This window comes from Charadrius vociferus, unplaced genomic scaffold (genome assembly GCF_000708025.1).
Source record: "Charadrius vociferus isolate BGI_N301 unplaced genomic scaffold, ASM70802v2 scaffold126, whole genome shotgun sequence".
Classification (NCBI taxonomy): domain Eukaryota; kingdom Metazoa; phylum Chordata; class Aves; order Charadriiformes; family Charadriidae; genus Charadrius; species Charadrius vociferus.
This window is the reverse complement of record NW_009648894.1, coordinates 538,581-555,770: the sequence shown is the minus strand read 5'-3', so window position 1 is coordinate 555,770 and position 17,190 is coordinate 538,581. Positions and strand designations below refer to the sequence as shown.

General features: G+C 38.1%; 1 protein-coding gene across 1 annotated transcript in view; it reads left to right on the top strand.

Annotated features, from left to right (window-relative positions):
• Positions 1–16,562, top strand: part of TRDMT1 (tRNA aspartic acid methyltransferase 1) — a 28,690-nt gene extending 12,128 nt beyond the window's left edge. Inside the window, exons 5-11 of the mRNA XM_009887114.1 lie at positions 3,307–3,372; positions 4,874–4,943; positions 5,813–5,896; positions 6,391–6,761; positions 10,749–10,806; positions 11,823–11,952; positions 16,282–16,562. Of these exons, the coding sequence (XP_009885416.1) occupies positions 3,307–3,372; positions 4,874–4,943; positions 5,813–5,896; positions 6,391–6,761; positions 10,749–10,806; positions 11,823–11,952; positions 16,282–16,382 (880 nt within the window). The 3' untranslated portion in view covers positions 16,383–16,562. The remainder of the gene's footprint in view (positions 1–3,306; positions 3,373–4,873; positions 4,944–5,812; positions 5,897–6,390; positions 6,762–10,748; positions 10,807–11,822; positions 11,953–16,281) is intronic.
• The last annotated feature ends 628 nt before the right edge of the window (positions 16,563–17,190 follow it).

Genomic DNA, 17,190 nt, shown 5'->3' with positions numbered 1-17,190 from the left:
TTCAGTTCAACATCAAACTTGCACTGACTTTACGTAGAAGCAGGAGTAAGTAATATAATAGTTTGCTAATGGGCATGGTGGAAATATGGAAGTTGTTTGAATTACCAGGTAAAAGAAGCTTTGATTCAACATTTACCAACCTTTTGAATAGGTAACACTTGAAAATTTGTTTAAATATGTTATTGGCTTATTGTTATGATACATCTTCTGTCCCCTTCCATTATTTCGTAGTGTCTATTCCATCTTTTTGGTGCTGCTTCAAGATATCTTGGGACAGATTGTGTATTTTTGGTTTGTAGTACAATCTCTTGTTTTGAGTAGTAATACTAAAGAATTCAAATAGCACTGCATTGTCTGAACAGTATTTGTATGGATCTGTCATTTTTGCCTGGTCAGACCCCAATTCCTAATAAAATAGCCATAATTATTTGTATTATTTCTGCCTTAAATTTTGAAATAGTAAATCCATTCACAGTGGGTTTTGCTGACCTAAATTGTTTCTACTGATCGTGTTAAAAATCAGCTTGTAGTCTTTTTTGGGGAAGAGATAGGTAGCACTGTAAGAACTCTTCCTGGGGAACTGAAGCAAGCAGTTGCTCAGGGAGATTATCCAGCCAAAATCTCTGCTTCTGGATTGAGATGTCCATTGGGCACCAATTGGCATGAGCCTGAGAATTTGGATCAATTACAGCCCACCAGACACTTACCATTCCTGGCAGTCCTGCTTCTGCTGGAGACTAGGACAGTTATATATTCCTTCATTGGTTAATCTTGCTCTCAGAATTGGAGGAGGATGAAGGGAGGTTTGGCTGTCTTTTTTTTTTTGTTTGGCTTTGTTTTTTTAATGAATGCTTTCTGCACAGGAGGAAACTGGTACCAACAACAACCTTTCTTTCAAACTGCTGTTAACACTGGGAGAAAAGGGTCCTCATCCTTCCTCCAGAAACAATGTTTTTGCAGCCAGCAACATTAAATGGGACTACCTTTTTGCCCTTGTCATCAGCAGATAGAGAACACAGAGAAGGGCTCAGCGGCTTGGCTGGGATTACCTGCGGCAGAGAACACAAACCAGAATACAATACAAATTCTGTAGCCTAGTAAATTACATAATTAATAGGTAAAAAGAAAGATTATTATTACTCCTCTGCTTCTAGGAGAGACACAAAAAAGTTGCACAGGATGTCTTTTCTGGAACTGTGAATCCTCAGTCCTCCAGACTGACCTTTCAAAATGATAAATTAAAAACAGCAGATAGGGTGTAAATTAATAATTTATCAGAATAATGGTACCTTCCTTATCCTTAAGGGAATCCTGAGCTCAGTATTCCTTTCTGTTAAACCGAGATGACAGTTAAGAGGCTGGCTGCTTTTGGGACACTGTTGGGCATTAATACGGAAATGTCTCTTCCTGGTTGCTGTGGGCTTAGCTGGATAAAGAGCAGAAGCTTTTCTTTCTCAAAACCAAAGCTTTAGGCACTGTAGGACATATGTTTTTCGTCATGACGATGCAAAGGAGCTGGGCTTGGCTGTGGCACTTATCTCAACACCCCATGAAACCCTGCTGATGTCCCTTATCTCCGTTGGGCAGGTTGTTTCTTGAGGCAGTACTTACTGTAAGCAGTCTGTAATACGTTCAAGATGGTGGCTTCTGCGGAGTTTCTCAGTTCAAATAGATTTATGTTTTACTGAGATAGTGTATGTATATTTTTTGGATATGACATGTTTGCCAGACATGGAGTATGGAGTATTTCAGCCCAAAAAAGGGAAATTCTTAATATAGGAATTATCACTTTGCATTCTAAATCGGTATAGCATGCGTTCAGTTTATGGAAACTATAAAATAATTTCTCATCCCTTGGCTGTTCCTACCTTATGTTCAGGCTTTTATAATGAAATGTCACTGAAGTGAAGCTCAAAGATAGCCTGGGAAGACAAATTAATATTAATATTAGGACAATTTCAAGACATGGAAAGACCTGGGAAATCCTTGGAGCACCCAGCCAACACCGAAAATCTGACCCAAGTGGTCCGGATACTGTCTGTTTATTGTGTCCAAGCCATAACCCGGGGAAATCCAATGCTAAGACGTCAACATGCTACTTTTACAGACGCATTTGTAATGTTAATACCTGCCAAGTACTTAACACATACTCTTTGTATAGTGATTACTTATCTTGTGATCTGTTGATCCAGTATGAGCTCTTGCATTTCAGGCTATGCTCTGGATTCATTACTTTAAAAATAAGTTTCGTAGTAGGTGATGATGATGTTGAGTGTGGGTAAACATACCAACAGATAAATTCTCCGTTCCTCTGCAGGAAATTTGGCTGCTGCTGCTTTTTTCTGTTTAGAATTATATTTTTTTTCAGTGTTATTTTTAGTATTGTTAAATTTGATGTATTATCTTGTACATTTTCCAATTTTTTGTGAAACACTTTAGGTCTTTAATTCGTCATGTGTATGTCTTTAATTGATGGTAGTTTAGAACATGCTAAAACAAATTCTGCTGTGATTTGTATCTGTGGAAGTCCAAAGTCACTTACAGACATAAATAAGCATGGAGCTGTCAGTATCCTGTTTCTATATCCTGTTCTGAGATCCCAATGTGTGACAGACATACTACGGCTATGTTAGCCTTACTAGAGAATTAATTAGTGCCAGGGAATGTTCCCAGAGACTTGAATCTGAATTGTCTATGCTTCTAAATTGTTAGAATGGTCCCTGGCACAGTTGAGGCATGTTCCCTTCTCCAGAGACTTAATATGCTGGTTTTGGAATGAGCCTATTTCCAGACCTCTGCACTGATCTTGCTAAACCTCAGGCGCCTCCTTCCCCTCCCCCCCATCAAAATGAAGAAGTTAAGTATAGAAAATTGAGAATATATATGTGTTGTATTTCTTCAAGCAATTAGATGAATACTGGTTCTGATGTGTTATCACTAAAGTTAGTCATCTTTTTTCCCCCGACAGTTGTCTTTCCTATTACAAACTGAACCTGTTGAATAATAATAATATACTTTAGGAAATGAACTGTGGTAACCTTTTTCAGAAATAAATTCATAGAGTACAGTAGATTGTAGCAGTCCGTCTGAACGTAAGTGGGGGTTGTTTTTTTTTATAATTACCAGCAGTCTACATTTTTAATTCGGTTGGGAATGATTTGATATAGAAAATGTTGAAAGTTGAGGTACTTTAGCTGCAGCAAAGATCAAAGTATTTCCACATCATGCTAGCTGTTAAACAAATCTGTGGATGAATATAATGTAGTTTACAGCTTGTTACTCTGATTTGTTTTTTTTTTTTTGTAGGCTCCAGAAGCTTCCAAAGTACCTACTATTAGAAAATGTTAAAGGATTTGAATCCTCTTCTGCGAGGTAAAGTCTGATTTTTACAGGTTTTAGTTTTTAATAAAGGATGTTTTCTTTAGAAGGGGAAGGCAGACATTTTATTTCCTAGAATTTAGGTTAACAAAATACTGTTTAGATTTAGGAATGAAAATCTTAGGTTGTGATAGCAACTTGCTAAATAAATATTTATATCTCTAATCGGATAAAACATGTTATAACAAGTTGACTCCATTGATTTTATTTGATGATCATATGTCCTTTAGAAAGGGTCAGTATTAATTTTCAAAGAAAAATAACAATAGGTATAGTATGCAGAGGTTTTGGGGTTTTGTCCATGACAGGAGCTCATGGTATCTTGTGCTAAGATCACAGTACAGTATAAAGGTTTCCTTGAGTACTTTTGTTGATAGTAGGTTATCACTGGTTCAGGATTGCCATCAAATGGTCCGGAGATACAGTATGAAGACTGTATACAATCTTTGAAATGTAGAAGAGGAAAGTTGTCAGTGAGGTTACATAATGACAGCAGGAGCTTTTTCCCTCTCGTGTGTGCGAAGCAGGAGGCAGGAAGTTATGGTCTTCCTTCTCATTTCTTGCTGGAATAGAGTAGGATCTTTCCATAGCATTCCTTGAAGCGCACCAAGAGAGCAGTGACCCTGCATATCATACTCCTTAATGAATATGGCAGGCAGCTGGGAGACGCGTTTAGTGCTCTCACTGGTTAAACGTACAGCAGTCCTCTCTGAGCACTTCTGCACTTTGTTGGAAGTGCAGGCTGCTGCTGTAGACCCTGCAATTCCCTAGGCTATAACTTGCTGGCCAGTGTTTGGAACAAGTTGTAGTTCTGGAAACAGCCCAGTTGGAACGCTCACTTTCTTCTAGGACACTTGGGATGCAGTGTCACAGGTACAGGTCACAGATCATGCTTCTTGTATAGTTCCAGTCTAGCACAATCTGCATGGAATAGAAAAGACAAGTTTTTTTAATACGATTTCCATTTTGGTGATTTTCCATTGTTTATAAAGTACAGTCCTACCTCACTGTTATTATCAAAGACACCAATTTGTGTCATCCCTTGAGTTAGCCCTTTCATTAGGCTTAGCTGATGCCATCTGTGTGAACAGAGGGAAGTAGTGAGCTATTTGTAGTGATTTTAATCTCGTGTTTTATAATTCACAATAAAGAGAATGTCTTGCCCTCTGATTATTTTCCTTGTTGATACAGTATAAGTACTTTCCTAGAGATGGGATATTTTTTGAAGAGGTGTTTGCACTGAAGTAGGTGTGAGATACCTGTGAATGTGTAATAGTCATTTTTGGTTACAGTTACACTGAACTTCGTATGTTATCTCCTCAAGTTCAGAAATGGATGACTTCATATATGTAATTCTCTGTCCAGTTCTTTTACTGAATGTGCTGAATGTCTTGGTACCGAAGGTGGTGCATTTTAATGTATTTTTATTTAGGATGAAAAGGTCCTAAAGGTTGTTTGAAGGGAGTAATTGCTTTTTGATTCTTTTCACTGACAGAAGTGAACTTTTGCGAACACTAGAAACATGTGGATTTAAATATCAAGAATTTCTCTTGTCTCCAACCTGTGTGAGTACTAAAATTGCTCTAATATTTAACTGTTCGGACTGCATTGAGCCCAAGAATATTTGAATATGATCTATTGTATCAGAAAAGAGAATCATGCCCAGAGCTGAAGATACTCTTCTGAATGAGAAAGCCATCTGGCATGACTTATGATTTCTCATCAGTATACTGCTGTAATCATACTGCTGTTATTGTTCAGATCCTAGTCCCTTATTGCTTTGATATTTTTCAAGAATGAAATTTACACCATGACTAGGAAGGTGATTTTCCCTGCAGGAGCCTCATTGCTTCAGAAGTGCTGATGTCTGTGAATTTCCCAGCACAGATAATGTGACTGTGTCATTTGTGGGAGGAGGGGCTTTGTTTGCATGTTTCCCTGGCAACTGAAAACAGGACTGAGAGATTTCAGATGGTACAAAACCAAATGGAATCCATGAAGTACCGTATATATCTGAGACAAGCTGATAGAGGGTAGCTTGAAAACCAGTTGTGGTGCATTTGTTTCATTGTTAGATGTCTTATAATTCCTTGTTCAAAAAGGCGAGGAGATGCCTTTTTGGTTTTTTTAAAGAAAACAGGTAGTACCTGTCCCAGGAAATCATGATGCATGCCATGTTTCTTCTTACCTCACATAGAAGTTTGTTTACATTCCTGTTCGTTTACAGAAGTAGTAAAAACAATGAGGTACAAAAAATAATTGCCAACTTGTTTCCTTGAAAATACCTAGGCATGGAAGTTATAAGTCTTTAGGATATATATTAGTGTAGCATAGTTCTGTTACTGTTTATAATGGTAGATAACTTGTGTGACGCTATAGACCACTTTTTCTCTCTTTATCACATGGACTAAAGGCTTGTGGATTTTGCTTACAGCTTGGTATTCCCAATTCTAGACTGCGATACTTTCTAATTGCAAAGCTTCACCAAGAACCATTTTCCTTTCAAGCTCCTGGTCAGGTGAGTCTATTAGTGTTACTTGAATTTGCTTTTTTTCCATGAAGATTGAGTATTAAGTTTTCAGGTTAGTGGTGTGTGTTGATGAATGGAGAGAGGGATAGGTGATATCAACAGAAAAGTTAAATTCTGTCTCTCTTTTTCAGCCTGGATACTGAGTCTTCTAAGGTCTGAAATGCATGCCAGTGGCTTAGATGGCTTTAAACAGTTGGGGGTCAGTGGCTGATAGTGGGCTAGAAAACAATGCATTCTGCTACCTTTTTCACACCTTTGGAAAGGTCTTTTTGCGAAGGCAATTATTTGCCGTGTTCCTGACATCATTGCTTGTAGGTCAGCAAATCTTGATGCTAACAGTTTTTGGAATCCTAGTGAAAATAACATTGAATGGTTATTTGCTTTATGTTGAACGTCTCTGAAGGGATTCTTACTTCAGAGTCTGCTCTCAAGTTGTTTACCAAATGCAGTTCTCTAATATTTTTCTCACAACTTGTTCTTAGATTTTGACAAGATTCCCAGATCAGGATCTAGAAGGCTTATTCAAGCACAAAGTTGCTGACCAAGTGGGTGAAGCTATTTCTTCCTTGTCTGCTGAAGAGAAGACTCTGGATCCAAACATTGGTCCTGATTGCAGCAGCAAGAAGAGTTTCCCAAAAGGGGCTTTTCTTTTTAAGCTTGAAACAGTAGAAGAAATGGAGAGGAAACATGGTCAGAACAATGATTCCTCTATTCAAATGCTAAAAGATTTCTTGGAAGAGGAAAATGAAGAAATGAGTCAGTATTTCTTACCACCAAAGTCTTTATTACGCTATGCTTTCTTGTTAGACATTGTTAAACCCACCTGCCGCAGATCCACATGCTTTACAAAAGGGTAAGCTGCAAAGAAAATGTCTTGCTGAATCATGTCCTGAAATTTTAAGTGTCTTTTTGCTTGTGTACTGTAAAAACAAGGAGAGCCATTTCATCAAAAAAACCCCAGGCATCTGAAAAAAATGCTCCTTATATAGTGTGCTTCCTGGTCCAGTGGAATGCCAGCATGAGAATCTGTCTGGCAGAACATCATGTGCCCACTCTAAAAAGGCATTCACAAAAGACAGTGCCATTTGCTGTTGACCTTCACAGAAGCTTAATTACCCCTGAGGAAATATGGTTCCAGTAGACTGGTAGAGTACTGATTCATTAATGAATTTTATGTTGCTCAATGAAGTTACGAAGTGTCATGCATGACAGATCCATTCCTCATTAAAACTATCTCCGCTGTACATTTTATTGATTTCTTGGATTTTTCAGCTGTGTAGGTCAGAATAGCTGTGGATTGGCCATATGTCATAAAACCAGTTAGGTTGCTGCATTTCAAATCATATTTGATGGAGCAGAACATCAGTGCTTTTCTGTCTAGTAGTTTTCTGATTTGTACTTTGCAATTTCAAGTTTGACTGATGGAGGTGGTTGAGTGTTCTGAGACCCCACAGACAACTGATCAAGAGCTTTTCCACTGAATGTGTTTGTGCTGGAAAATGCCACTTGGAGCCTGGAAGTTTGTGAGAAATGTTAATATCGGTGAATTTTTCAAATTAGATTGTTTTTTTGAATTCTCAGAATGCCTCAACAAAATGGCTTAGTTGATGAGTTAAAGCTAATTATAGTTTCTCTTTTCAATTGGTAGAAATTAGACTGCCAGATTGACAGAGTTCCTGCAGATTTTGTAATTTCAACTTTTTGACAATTAAAAGCTGAGAAGAGAGAGAATTTCTGAAGTTCATAATTTGTGCAACAGGAAAGCCCTTCTCCCAGCTGTCATTGACAGGTGCCTTTTGTGTCCTCACCCTTTTGAGTTAAGGGTGAGCCAGCATCTTGTAGGATCTGTTTCTTACCTAGAACAATAAAATAAAAATCTTAGGCCAGAATGATCACTTAACGTATCTCACATAAGCCTTAGGTGTCATCAAAAATAAATTTGCCACTTGTGGTTTCACTAGAATACATCATGGTAGTTTGTGGTCATGTTTATCAAAATCACACTGGAGGAGTCTCCCAAGTAGTTAATATAAAGTCTTTATATATAGTGGTGGGAAGTCTAATACGGATCGTGACTGCCCTTCTGCTGATGTGGAAGGAGCCAGGCCGGATAGCTGTGGTAGTTCTTCTTGGCTCAAAACACAGGAATCTAGTTTACTGTCTTTGTTCCCGTTTTTAAGAGCCTTTGGGAAGGATGGTTTCCAACATGGTTCTCCGTGTGGTCATATCACTTACAGCTCTGCATTGAGAGGGAGATTATAATTACATCTCAGGCTTCATCCAGGTCACTTTCTGAAGCCAAGAATAAGTTGCTGTGTGTGTTCTAGGAGTTCTATTTATGTTTCTCCAAAGCATGAGATTTAGGAAAGGGGACTCTGAATGGAGCGAAACAGCATTCCAGGTAGTACAGAGAATCCCTCTGCTGAGATGCCTATTTGGTGTCTTTCTTACAAGTCATACTGGTCATCAGGTTTGAGACTGGGAGAAAACTTTCCCTCTGTTCTGATTGGTCTTCAAAACTTCCACCAAAGTTTGTGTGATGAGGATAACCCAGGTATGCCTTCTGCAGTCCTTGCTAATTCAGGGACCACAAACACTGATATTTCATCAGTGCTTTTTGCCTTTCTGCCGTTGTCATACCAGTGTGTCTTCTGAAAGGCTTTGGTGGTGTATAGGGTAAAATGTAACAGCCTGTGATGTGTAAGAGAGTGAGCAGATGATTCTGTGTTCCCGTCCAACTTTGGACTCCTAAGCAATTGGAAAATGATTGCAGAGTTCCTTGAGACTGCAAATGCCATGGTTTCTCTTAGGTGTATGTTTGTGATGACTGAAGTTGTGAGAGGAAATTGTCCATTTTAAAGGACAGCGCAGATGAAAACTACCTCTTTAGATATAATTATTCTGGACTCACTTGTAAATTCTTGATATGCTATTGGCAAGAGAAGCAATGCCTTCTAAAATAGTGTAATATTAGTTACAGAAACTCTCTCTAGCATTGTGGAAATTACCTTTTTGTTAGTCATAATATAGGACACAATATATCCAGAAATAATACATTATGTGTATGTAATTAAAAGGTTTTTTGAAAGCTTACAGAAATAGAGAGAAGGAAAAATCTTGTCAGATGAAAATTGAAGACTGTAGTTTCTTAAGCCAATTTATTTCATTATAACTGGTAATGAAATGTCAGAAAATCAATGCATAATTTTTTACTGTGGCAAAAATTCCCATCTCTAATTATGTTCTGAGTCTAAGGTAGAGATGTTAATTTTTCTGTAGTCAGCAGCTGCAATAATAATAATAATGCACCTAACATTGGCCATCTGCCCACATTTGTGTTAAACGAACACACACCCTCTGGCCCCCAAACCAGTTTTATACCAACTAGATATTTTTTTTTGTGACGAGTTCTTTACTCTAGTGCCAGTTATTTAGACTGGATTATTTTATATAACATGGATCCTAGTATAAGATTCTTTTCTCCCAATAAACGTCTAAATACCATTTTGAAATTTAACTTGGTCTATTTTTTCTGGCTCGGATATATTCATCTGGCATATGATCAGATGCTGTGGAAGATCATCAGGATTCCTCAGTGCTATGTTTATTACACTGTTAAACTTGTTGCATTTTCAGAATGCAACTAACCAATTAAAGGTGATGTATTTACAATACAGTTCAATTCCATATGTTTTTAATCTGCAACAGCATTAGGGGCCTTTTGTTCTGATCCTAAGGATGATTTGCAAGCACTTTATTTTAAAGTGAGTTGTGCCCTCACTGATGTTGGCAAAACTACTCATAAGTTTTTCCAACTGAAGAAGAAACTCAAGATTGAGCCATGCTAGGTCATTGTGGCTGTGCTGAAGGGACACCATTCCTTTATTCATTGTGGAATTAGAAAGGCTTGAAACAAAAATTGTTCCAGTGCCTTGCTTTGAAATGGGCCCCAAGTGGAGCAAAAGACCTTTATAACTGTCTTTACAGATGCATAGATAAAACTAGGGAATAGTGTCTGTTAATGGTTGATGCAGACCACATCCCTTTAATGTGGGGGATCTTCCAAAGCTCTTAGACTGTGCAAAAGCCATCTGTTGACTTGACTCAGTCTCTCTCTGTTCAGGGCATTCAAACACTGCCATAGCTGGATCAGCAGAGCATGTTTCTGAAAGCCCATAATTATATTTAAATGATAGCCTGGAAGAGACTACAGAGTAAACATGTTGTTATGCGATCAACCACAAAGCATCCAAAAAAGTTATCATATGGTTTTAGAATGTAAGTTTGCTTACTGTTGGATTTAACTTAATTTTTTTCTTCTACTGCTCTGCGTAGATGCCTGGCCATCCCCTGTCACTTCCCTCTGTGGAAAATCCACAAGCAACCAAAAGTTAAACATGACTGAACCACTTTTTTCCTAATGGGTTGCTGGAGGCTCACACTAATGGTCCTCCTTTGAATACGGAGAGCTGATTTGAACCCCTAGGACCATTTGGCCTTTAACACATTTTGCCTTAATGTAAAATTGGTTTAAGCAATGTAGATGGCCCTTTCTGATGGTGCTCTGCTTGAATTCCTTGGTCTTGTATAGTTGACTTGTATAAGGCATTAGTGTGGATAAACCCTCATGTGTTGATTGCAAACTCATCCCTAGAAAGCATGTTCAGAAGCTACTGTACTCCACGGTTAGCATTGTTAATAACAGGGCCTTTTGCTGTCCAGGAGGCTATTTGTTAATCAAAGCAAAGGAACTTAAGTAACCTCCCTGCATCTTTGCAGTTGTCAGTACTATGAGGTCTGATGAAAATATTAATTTAGGATTGTTATTGTTGTTGTTCAGGTATGGACACTATGTAGAAGGGACAGGCTCAGTTCTGCAGACAGCAGTAGATGTACAGGTAAGAATGTGTAACATATGACTAACATATGAGAATGATTTGTTTTAAAACTTTTTTGTCTTCTGCTTTGTTATTCTGAATATTATAACAAAAAAGCTTTTAAAACTGCATTTTATGGCAACCGAGTTTCCAATTGATTTACTTTGTATTCCTAAACAACAGCTTGTTTAAATCATAATTGTATGTGTTCCTCTCCCTGTGGAGTACATGAGTTGCTATCATTTTACTATCTGTAGAGTCATACAGAGGTTTCACAGGGATATGTGAAAACATCAGACATGACTAAATCTATGGATAAACTACAGTAAAGTGTTGTGAATCTAGGGCCATTTTTTGTACACAGATGATCCAGTAAATATTGTCAAATGTCTAATATGTTTGAATTTCAAAAGTATTATTTATCCAGGAAGACGTAGTATTTTGAAAAGTTCTACTGTTAATACTAAGTTCACCACAAAGCGGTATTTTGGCATTGGGGAAGGTAAAAATAAATGTATCGGTGAATCATCATTCAAAGATGCTTTTCACAAAGCCTGTTTTGTGCACAAGCACCTCCTCTTGCATTTCTGTGCTGATCGCTAGTATTATATGGCATTTCTAAGCATAAGAAGAATGCAACTTTGGAATTCAGGATAATCTCAAAGCAAGTGTATTAAAACAGCTGCATCCATACAGCTTAATTTGTGTGGATGGCCTGCTATGGAGTTATATTAAGTCACTATCCTGTCTTTAACAAATGCTTATAGTCCTTTGATTGCCTCATTAAGTATTGGTATAGCTTGTAACTGGAGGAAGAAATGATGAATGCCCTCATGGCAATGTTGATTTCTTTCTTGGAAGTCTATGTGTTGAGATATAGGCTGCAAAAATACACCATCAATCATGCTTTCAAGCAAAACACACTATTGTGTGTGGCACTGTGATAATCAAAGAAATATTCTGTTAAGATGCGAGTGTTAGATTTTACATATTTTGCCTGCATCAGCAATATCTGTTGTTTTGGATATTCTTCATAGCTTGAATCAGTGTTTAAACACATTGAGGAGTTACCAGAAGAAGAGAAGCTTATGAAATTGTCAACACTAAAACTGAGGTACTTTACCCCAAGAGAAATAGCAAATCTTCATGGATTTCCTCTGGAATTTGGTATGTGCTGCAAAGTGCCCATTTCTACATCATTCTTCAGAAATGCCAATGTAGTCTTTACTGGGGACTAATCCATGTTTTTTATTTTGCCTTTTTTTAACTGCTCAGTTCTTATGATTGATTCTTGTTATTTGGCTAACTCTGAATTTCTCTGAATTTCCACTATTTTTTTTATATTTTATAAGAGCCAGCTTCTGTGGTTAGGTTTATCTTCATAAACTAAGAAAAAAAGTTTTGGCGTGAGAAATGCTCTATTACTGAATGGCAAAGAAGGAATACCTTTGTTAAAAGCTGAAACTATTTACTCAGCAGCCAACAATTACTCACAACTGTGGTAAGTCAACATATCCTGCCAGTTTAGGAGGTCTGTTAGTGGTTCTTGATGTTTGAGCTGCTTGCTTTCTTCCTTCCACACATTTGCAGCTGCTGACAGAAAGGGAATTTCAGAAGATACAGATACTTCTTTGTTTATGATTAACCAAACTCTTCAGTTAATGATCTTTTAAGTAATCTCTGTTTTCTAGAAAAGGCAGTTGTAGCCCTTGGTCAGTTACTTCATTTTCTAACTGTTTTTGTGGACAGGAGGGAGTCAAGGAGCAAGACTCAGCAATACCAGTACATTGGACACAGGTCAACCAGAATTAAGCCTGAAATAAATTCACCGGAGTTCCCTTTGTAAAGAAAGGCAGGCAAGAAAGTATAGCTGTTACTACCTGCTTAAGCAGCTTTGCCTGCTGCTGTCCTGTTGGATCTATTTGGTGTCTCTCAACAACACAAGCATCCATATAATAAGACACCACGGATCTTGAGCAATTTGCTTTTCTTTGACTTCCCCAGTGATTTAGAGTTCCAAGGAGTGCTAATAGTTTTTATATATTTTTCTCTTGCAGTTTTAGTTGTTTTCTCATTTATTACTTACAGTTATATTCAAAATTACTACATTCAAAGAACGTTATCAAGGTTGAAAAATCAAACATTAGAGTTGTCAGCACTAAGCTTGCTTGTTTGAGTATTTGCAGGAGTGTGTTGTGTGAAGTTACATGCCAATGTGCAGGATTTTTTTGTAGCCTCTCTTCCTTAATAGATTTGGGGGTGTGTTTTTTTCTTTTTTTTTCAGAAATCCTTTTTCTTGGCACAGAAAGGTAGGCTGATGTAAAGAAATCTAAGCTTAACAGAGCTGGATTGGGCTTGTATAGGTTTATCGTGCTGTTCAAGCTCCCTTTTGTGCACAGAGTTGCCTGTTTTCTCTTTTTTCTTTTAAATACTGCTTGTGTTTTCCAAATGCTAAATCAGTCTTTGCAACATCACTGGGAGGTGTAGTAGGGTTAATATTGCTTGTATTTTACAGATGGAGAACTGAGACAGTGGAGAAATTTATGTTTGGAAGACTATTAATTTAGGATGATCAGTTTGCAAAACTTGACCTTTCCTATTTCAGAGTGCTTTGAATGGTACTATGCTCAGTATTTTCACAAACCAGAACTGAACACTCAAGACAAGTCAGGCTTCTGAATTGGAGTGGCACCCAGGTCGTCAGCATCTATGAAACGCTCGTTTAGCAAACTTGTCTTTTGTCACCTGGGAACTGCAGAAGCAGGGACAGGGACAGATTCCACCTCTCAGAGGGCCTTCTGCCTTAATCATGAACCTTCTTTATGGTTCTTGCAGTTCTCTGCCTCGCTGTACTACTATTTCAGCTTCCACAACACATGAAACAAGCCCCTCTCATCCAATAGCTTCCTCTCATATATACTCCTGATTCATAGGCAGAACAAGCTTTTCCCACTGTGCTGAGTCACAAGTCTGACACTTCTTTCCTTTTTGTTTAATCTATTTCCCACTTTATGCTTTAAAAAAAGTGTTACTCAGCTCTAGGCTGATTGAAATCTCTGAATTTAGGTACTATAAGTTTCTTTTGAGGATTTGCGAGCTATGGGGTTTTTTGAAAGTTGCTATATCTATGGCTACAGCAAAGGATGTTTCCCTGACAGCATTTCTCCCGTATTAAATTTAAAGTCATTATTGTGAAGCATGGTATTTTGAGAGGGAAATGTGTTATCATTTCTCTGCTCCTGTGTTCTGTAGTGACAGCAACATTTGGGCTAAAATTTTCAACAACAGAAAGCTTGGAGATGTACCTACTGCAAATACGTTGTTGTTCCAAGAAGCTAAAAAATGATACAGCTATAAGCTGAAGTGAAGAGAATGTCAGGAAGCTTTGTAACAGATGCTGTTACTAGCTGCAGCTACAGTATTATCAGAAGAAAAATGGTTCTATATTTTAACAAATTGATGGCCTTTTCCAATACCTGAGACCCAGAGTTAAAATCATTGTTCATTCTTAATGTTAACAGATTTATTTGTGCTTTTAACATCTAAATGTATAACTAGTAATTGCACTATAGGTCAATGAAATTCTCCAGTCATTTGTCTTAACTGCTACTGTGGGTCCCACAGCAATATCATTGAAAGTGATCGGAGTATTCTTGCACCTGCGACCTGCTTTCATGAGGGTGATGTCAGGATGCCTTTTCCATTTTTTCCTGTTAGTGATGTATGTAAGCTATTAGGACACAAATGAGACAGCCTAGTGGAAAGCCAGCACAATGCGGTAGTGCCAAATTGCCAAGACTGCAACATCAAGTAACATGCGTGACCTAAACGATACTCTAAGAGCTGTGTAGCAAGTGCCAGTGTACTATGAGTTGTTAAATCAGTCCTTCTGATGTAGGCTACTCTTGAGTGAAGAAGGCAGAAGGTGCAAGATAATGTGAACAGGCAGATGGAGGAGGCTCGGGATAAAGGAAACAATGAGCTCTGAAAATTAATTCAGGCTTTCAGCTGCCAAGAAGCAGAAGGAGAAACTTTGACATTTTCAGGGTTCAGATAAGCTCCTTGGGTGGTAAGTGCACGTGGATGTGCATGTGTACAAAAACACATTTATTTTTATATACTCTTTTAAAATACATAGTTTCTGTACCTTATTCAGTCATTTAATGTGAAAACTCCATCTAAGGAAGTGTGTGGGGGAGTGCAAGTGATTGTTCCAAAGAGAGAAGAACGGTTGCCCAAATGTGCATGCCAGGAAGCTGGGCAGAGTGGATGGAGCTGGCAGAAGATGTGTTTACCAAAGCAGTCCACATTTGAGGCATTAATAACTGGCAGAGAAGGATGGAACAACTCCTCCCAGGCACCTCCTCCTCAGCTTTCCACCCTTGGCTCAGCAACTGTCCAACCATGTTCTCTCCTGAGCGATCCCTGGAAGAGAATTTTTCTGAAGACTTTAGAACATGTATATCACTACTTGCACACACAACGTGTTTAATGCATCAGAGCTAATCTGTCTGATGATGACCTCGGGCTTGAAGTTAGGTTTTCTTCTTAGGGAATGATCAAATAATGGAAAGTGATCAAGTTTTAGCATGTTAGCAAACGACCCTAATGGTTTAATCACGTCTTTGACTCACGTTGAAGCAAATGCGCATTAGCTCACAGCCAGAGTAAGCTCAGGGTGCAAGCAGGGACAGTTACAGCAGACCAGCTGGCTGTTGGCAATTTCTTCATTCTCAGAAGCTTGGTCACCTTTGTGCGCTCAAGACACAACACAGCCCTTTCACAATACCTGGACTAGATTAATTTTTTCTGAGCCTCCCTTCTTTCTGCCAGTCCCTGCACTTCCCATGTGAAGGACATTTCAGATGCTGTCTGGATCTCTGAGTGCATTTGACAGGGTCAGCATTGAATTACATGGAAAATTGTTCAGCTGCCTGATCACTCGCTGAATAAGCCTTGCTCATAGCTTAATTTGTAATGGTGGTGTATTGCACTGCGAGACTTGTGTGATTTGCCTCAACTGCTCAGAGGGGCTCAGATATGAAGTACAATATAAAGCTTATTGAGAAATGCGGTTTAGTCCATCTGCAGAATCATCACTTTTTCTTTCTGCCGTGGCCATGTTCCTCTGTAGATGTTCTCTAGAGTAGCGGTTGTGCAATGTTTTAGGTGCTGCTGCCCCTCCTTGAGAATGCTGGGTGTTTTGAGCCATATGAAGAGAAGGTAGCTTGGCATTAGTCACACAACAGAGCAATGTTTTGAGGCTTCTTTTTAAACTTTAGAGATGGCAGTACTGCTAATGGAAGAACTGATGTCAAATCCAATGAACTGGTTGAGAATTATTTTTGCAACTTTGTGAATTTTGGGGGGGGAGGGGGTGAACCCTACTGCAATCTGTGATAAATGCATGAAGAACTGTTTGCTGAAAAAAGGAGCAGACCAAAAGCTAGGAACAGACCCAGACTAATGATGTTGCACTATATGTTTTTGTTTCAGGCTTTCCTGACAAAGTAACAATAAAGCAATGCTACCGTCTTCTGGGAAACAGCCTCAACGTACATGTAGTGGCAAAATTGATCTCTGTTCTACTTGGATAATTTAGAACTTGAATCTGATGAGTACAGACTGATGACAGAAAATACTTCCATCTTTCAAGAGAAAGCTGATGGCAGCTGAACAAAAATCATAGCTTACCAAAATATCTGTGCAGACATTCTGCTGAACAGTTCTGATATATTTTTAATACCTTGCTTTTATGGTGGATTTGCACTGTAGAGGTGTTTTATTTAAATTGAAGTTTCTAGGACTTAATTGCTTTATTTAAATGTCCTTTTTAGTTTGCAAAATGAAAAAGAGCAGCATTTACATATACCTCAATGAAAATGGATAAGATTATTTTATTTTATCTTAAAACCATCTCAGTACAGTATAAAAAGGCTGCTTTAAATAAGCGCAAAGACCAATTTCTAGATGTCAAATATCTTAATCTGTAAATATCAGTGATCCATTCTTAAAAGACTTATTGTATATATGATCTGAAATTTTGATGTGTTTTTTTGTAATTAAACTATTAATGTTTTGTATGTGATTTTTAAGAAGATGTAGTGTCATCCTTAGTTTATGGTTGTCTCATCCTCTCTTAAAACTTGTAAGTTTATGGAACCCAACTGTGTCTGTCTGGCATGATTTGTTTAGCTACAGCGGAATAAAAATATTTCAAGATTATTACAACCTTGACAATAACTTGCCTGTTTCTGTTCTCACTTACTTTATTCAGGATAAGATCATTGCTCCTTACCAAAGACCTACACATAAAAGACAAAACATTTAAAAGCTCCATGTTTAGGTTCCAGTGGCATAAGAACTGGAGAAAAACTATATGCGCTGCTTCTGAAGATTTCTTCA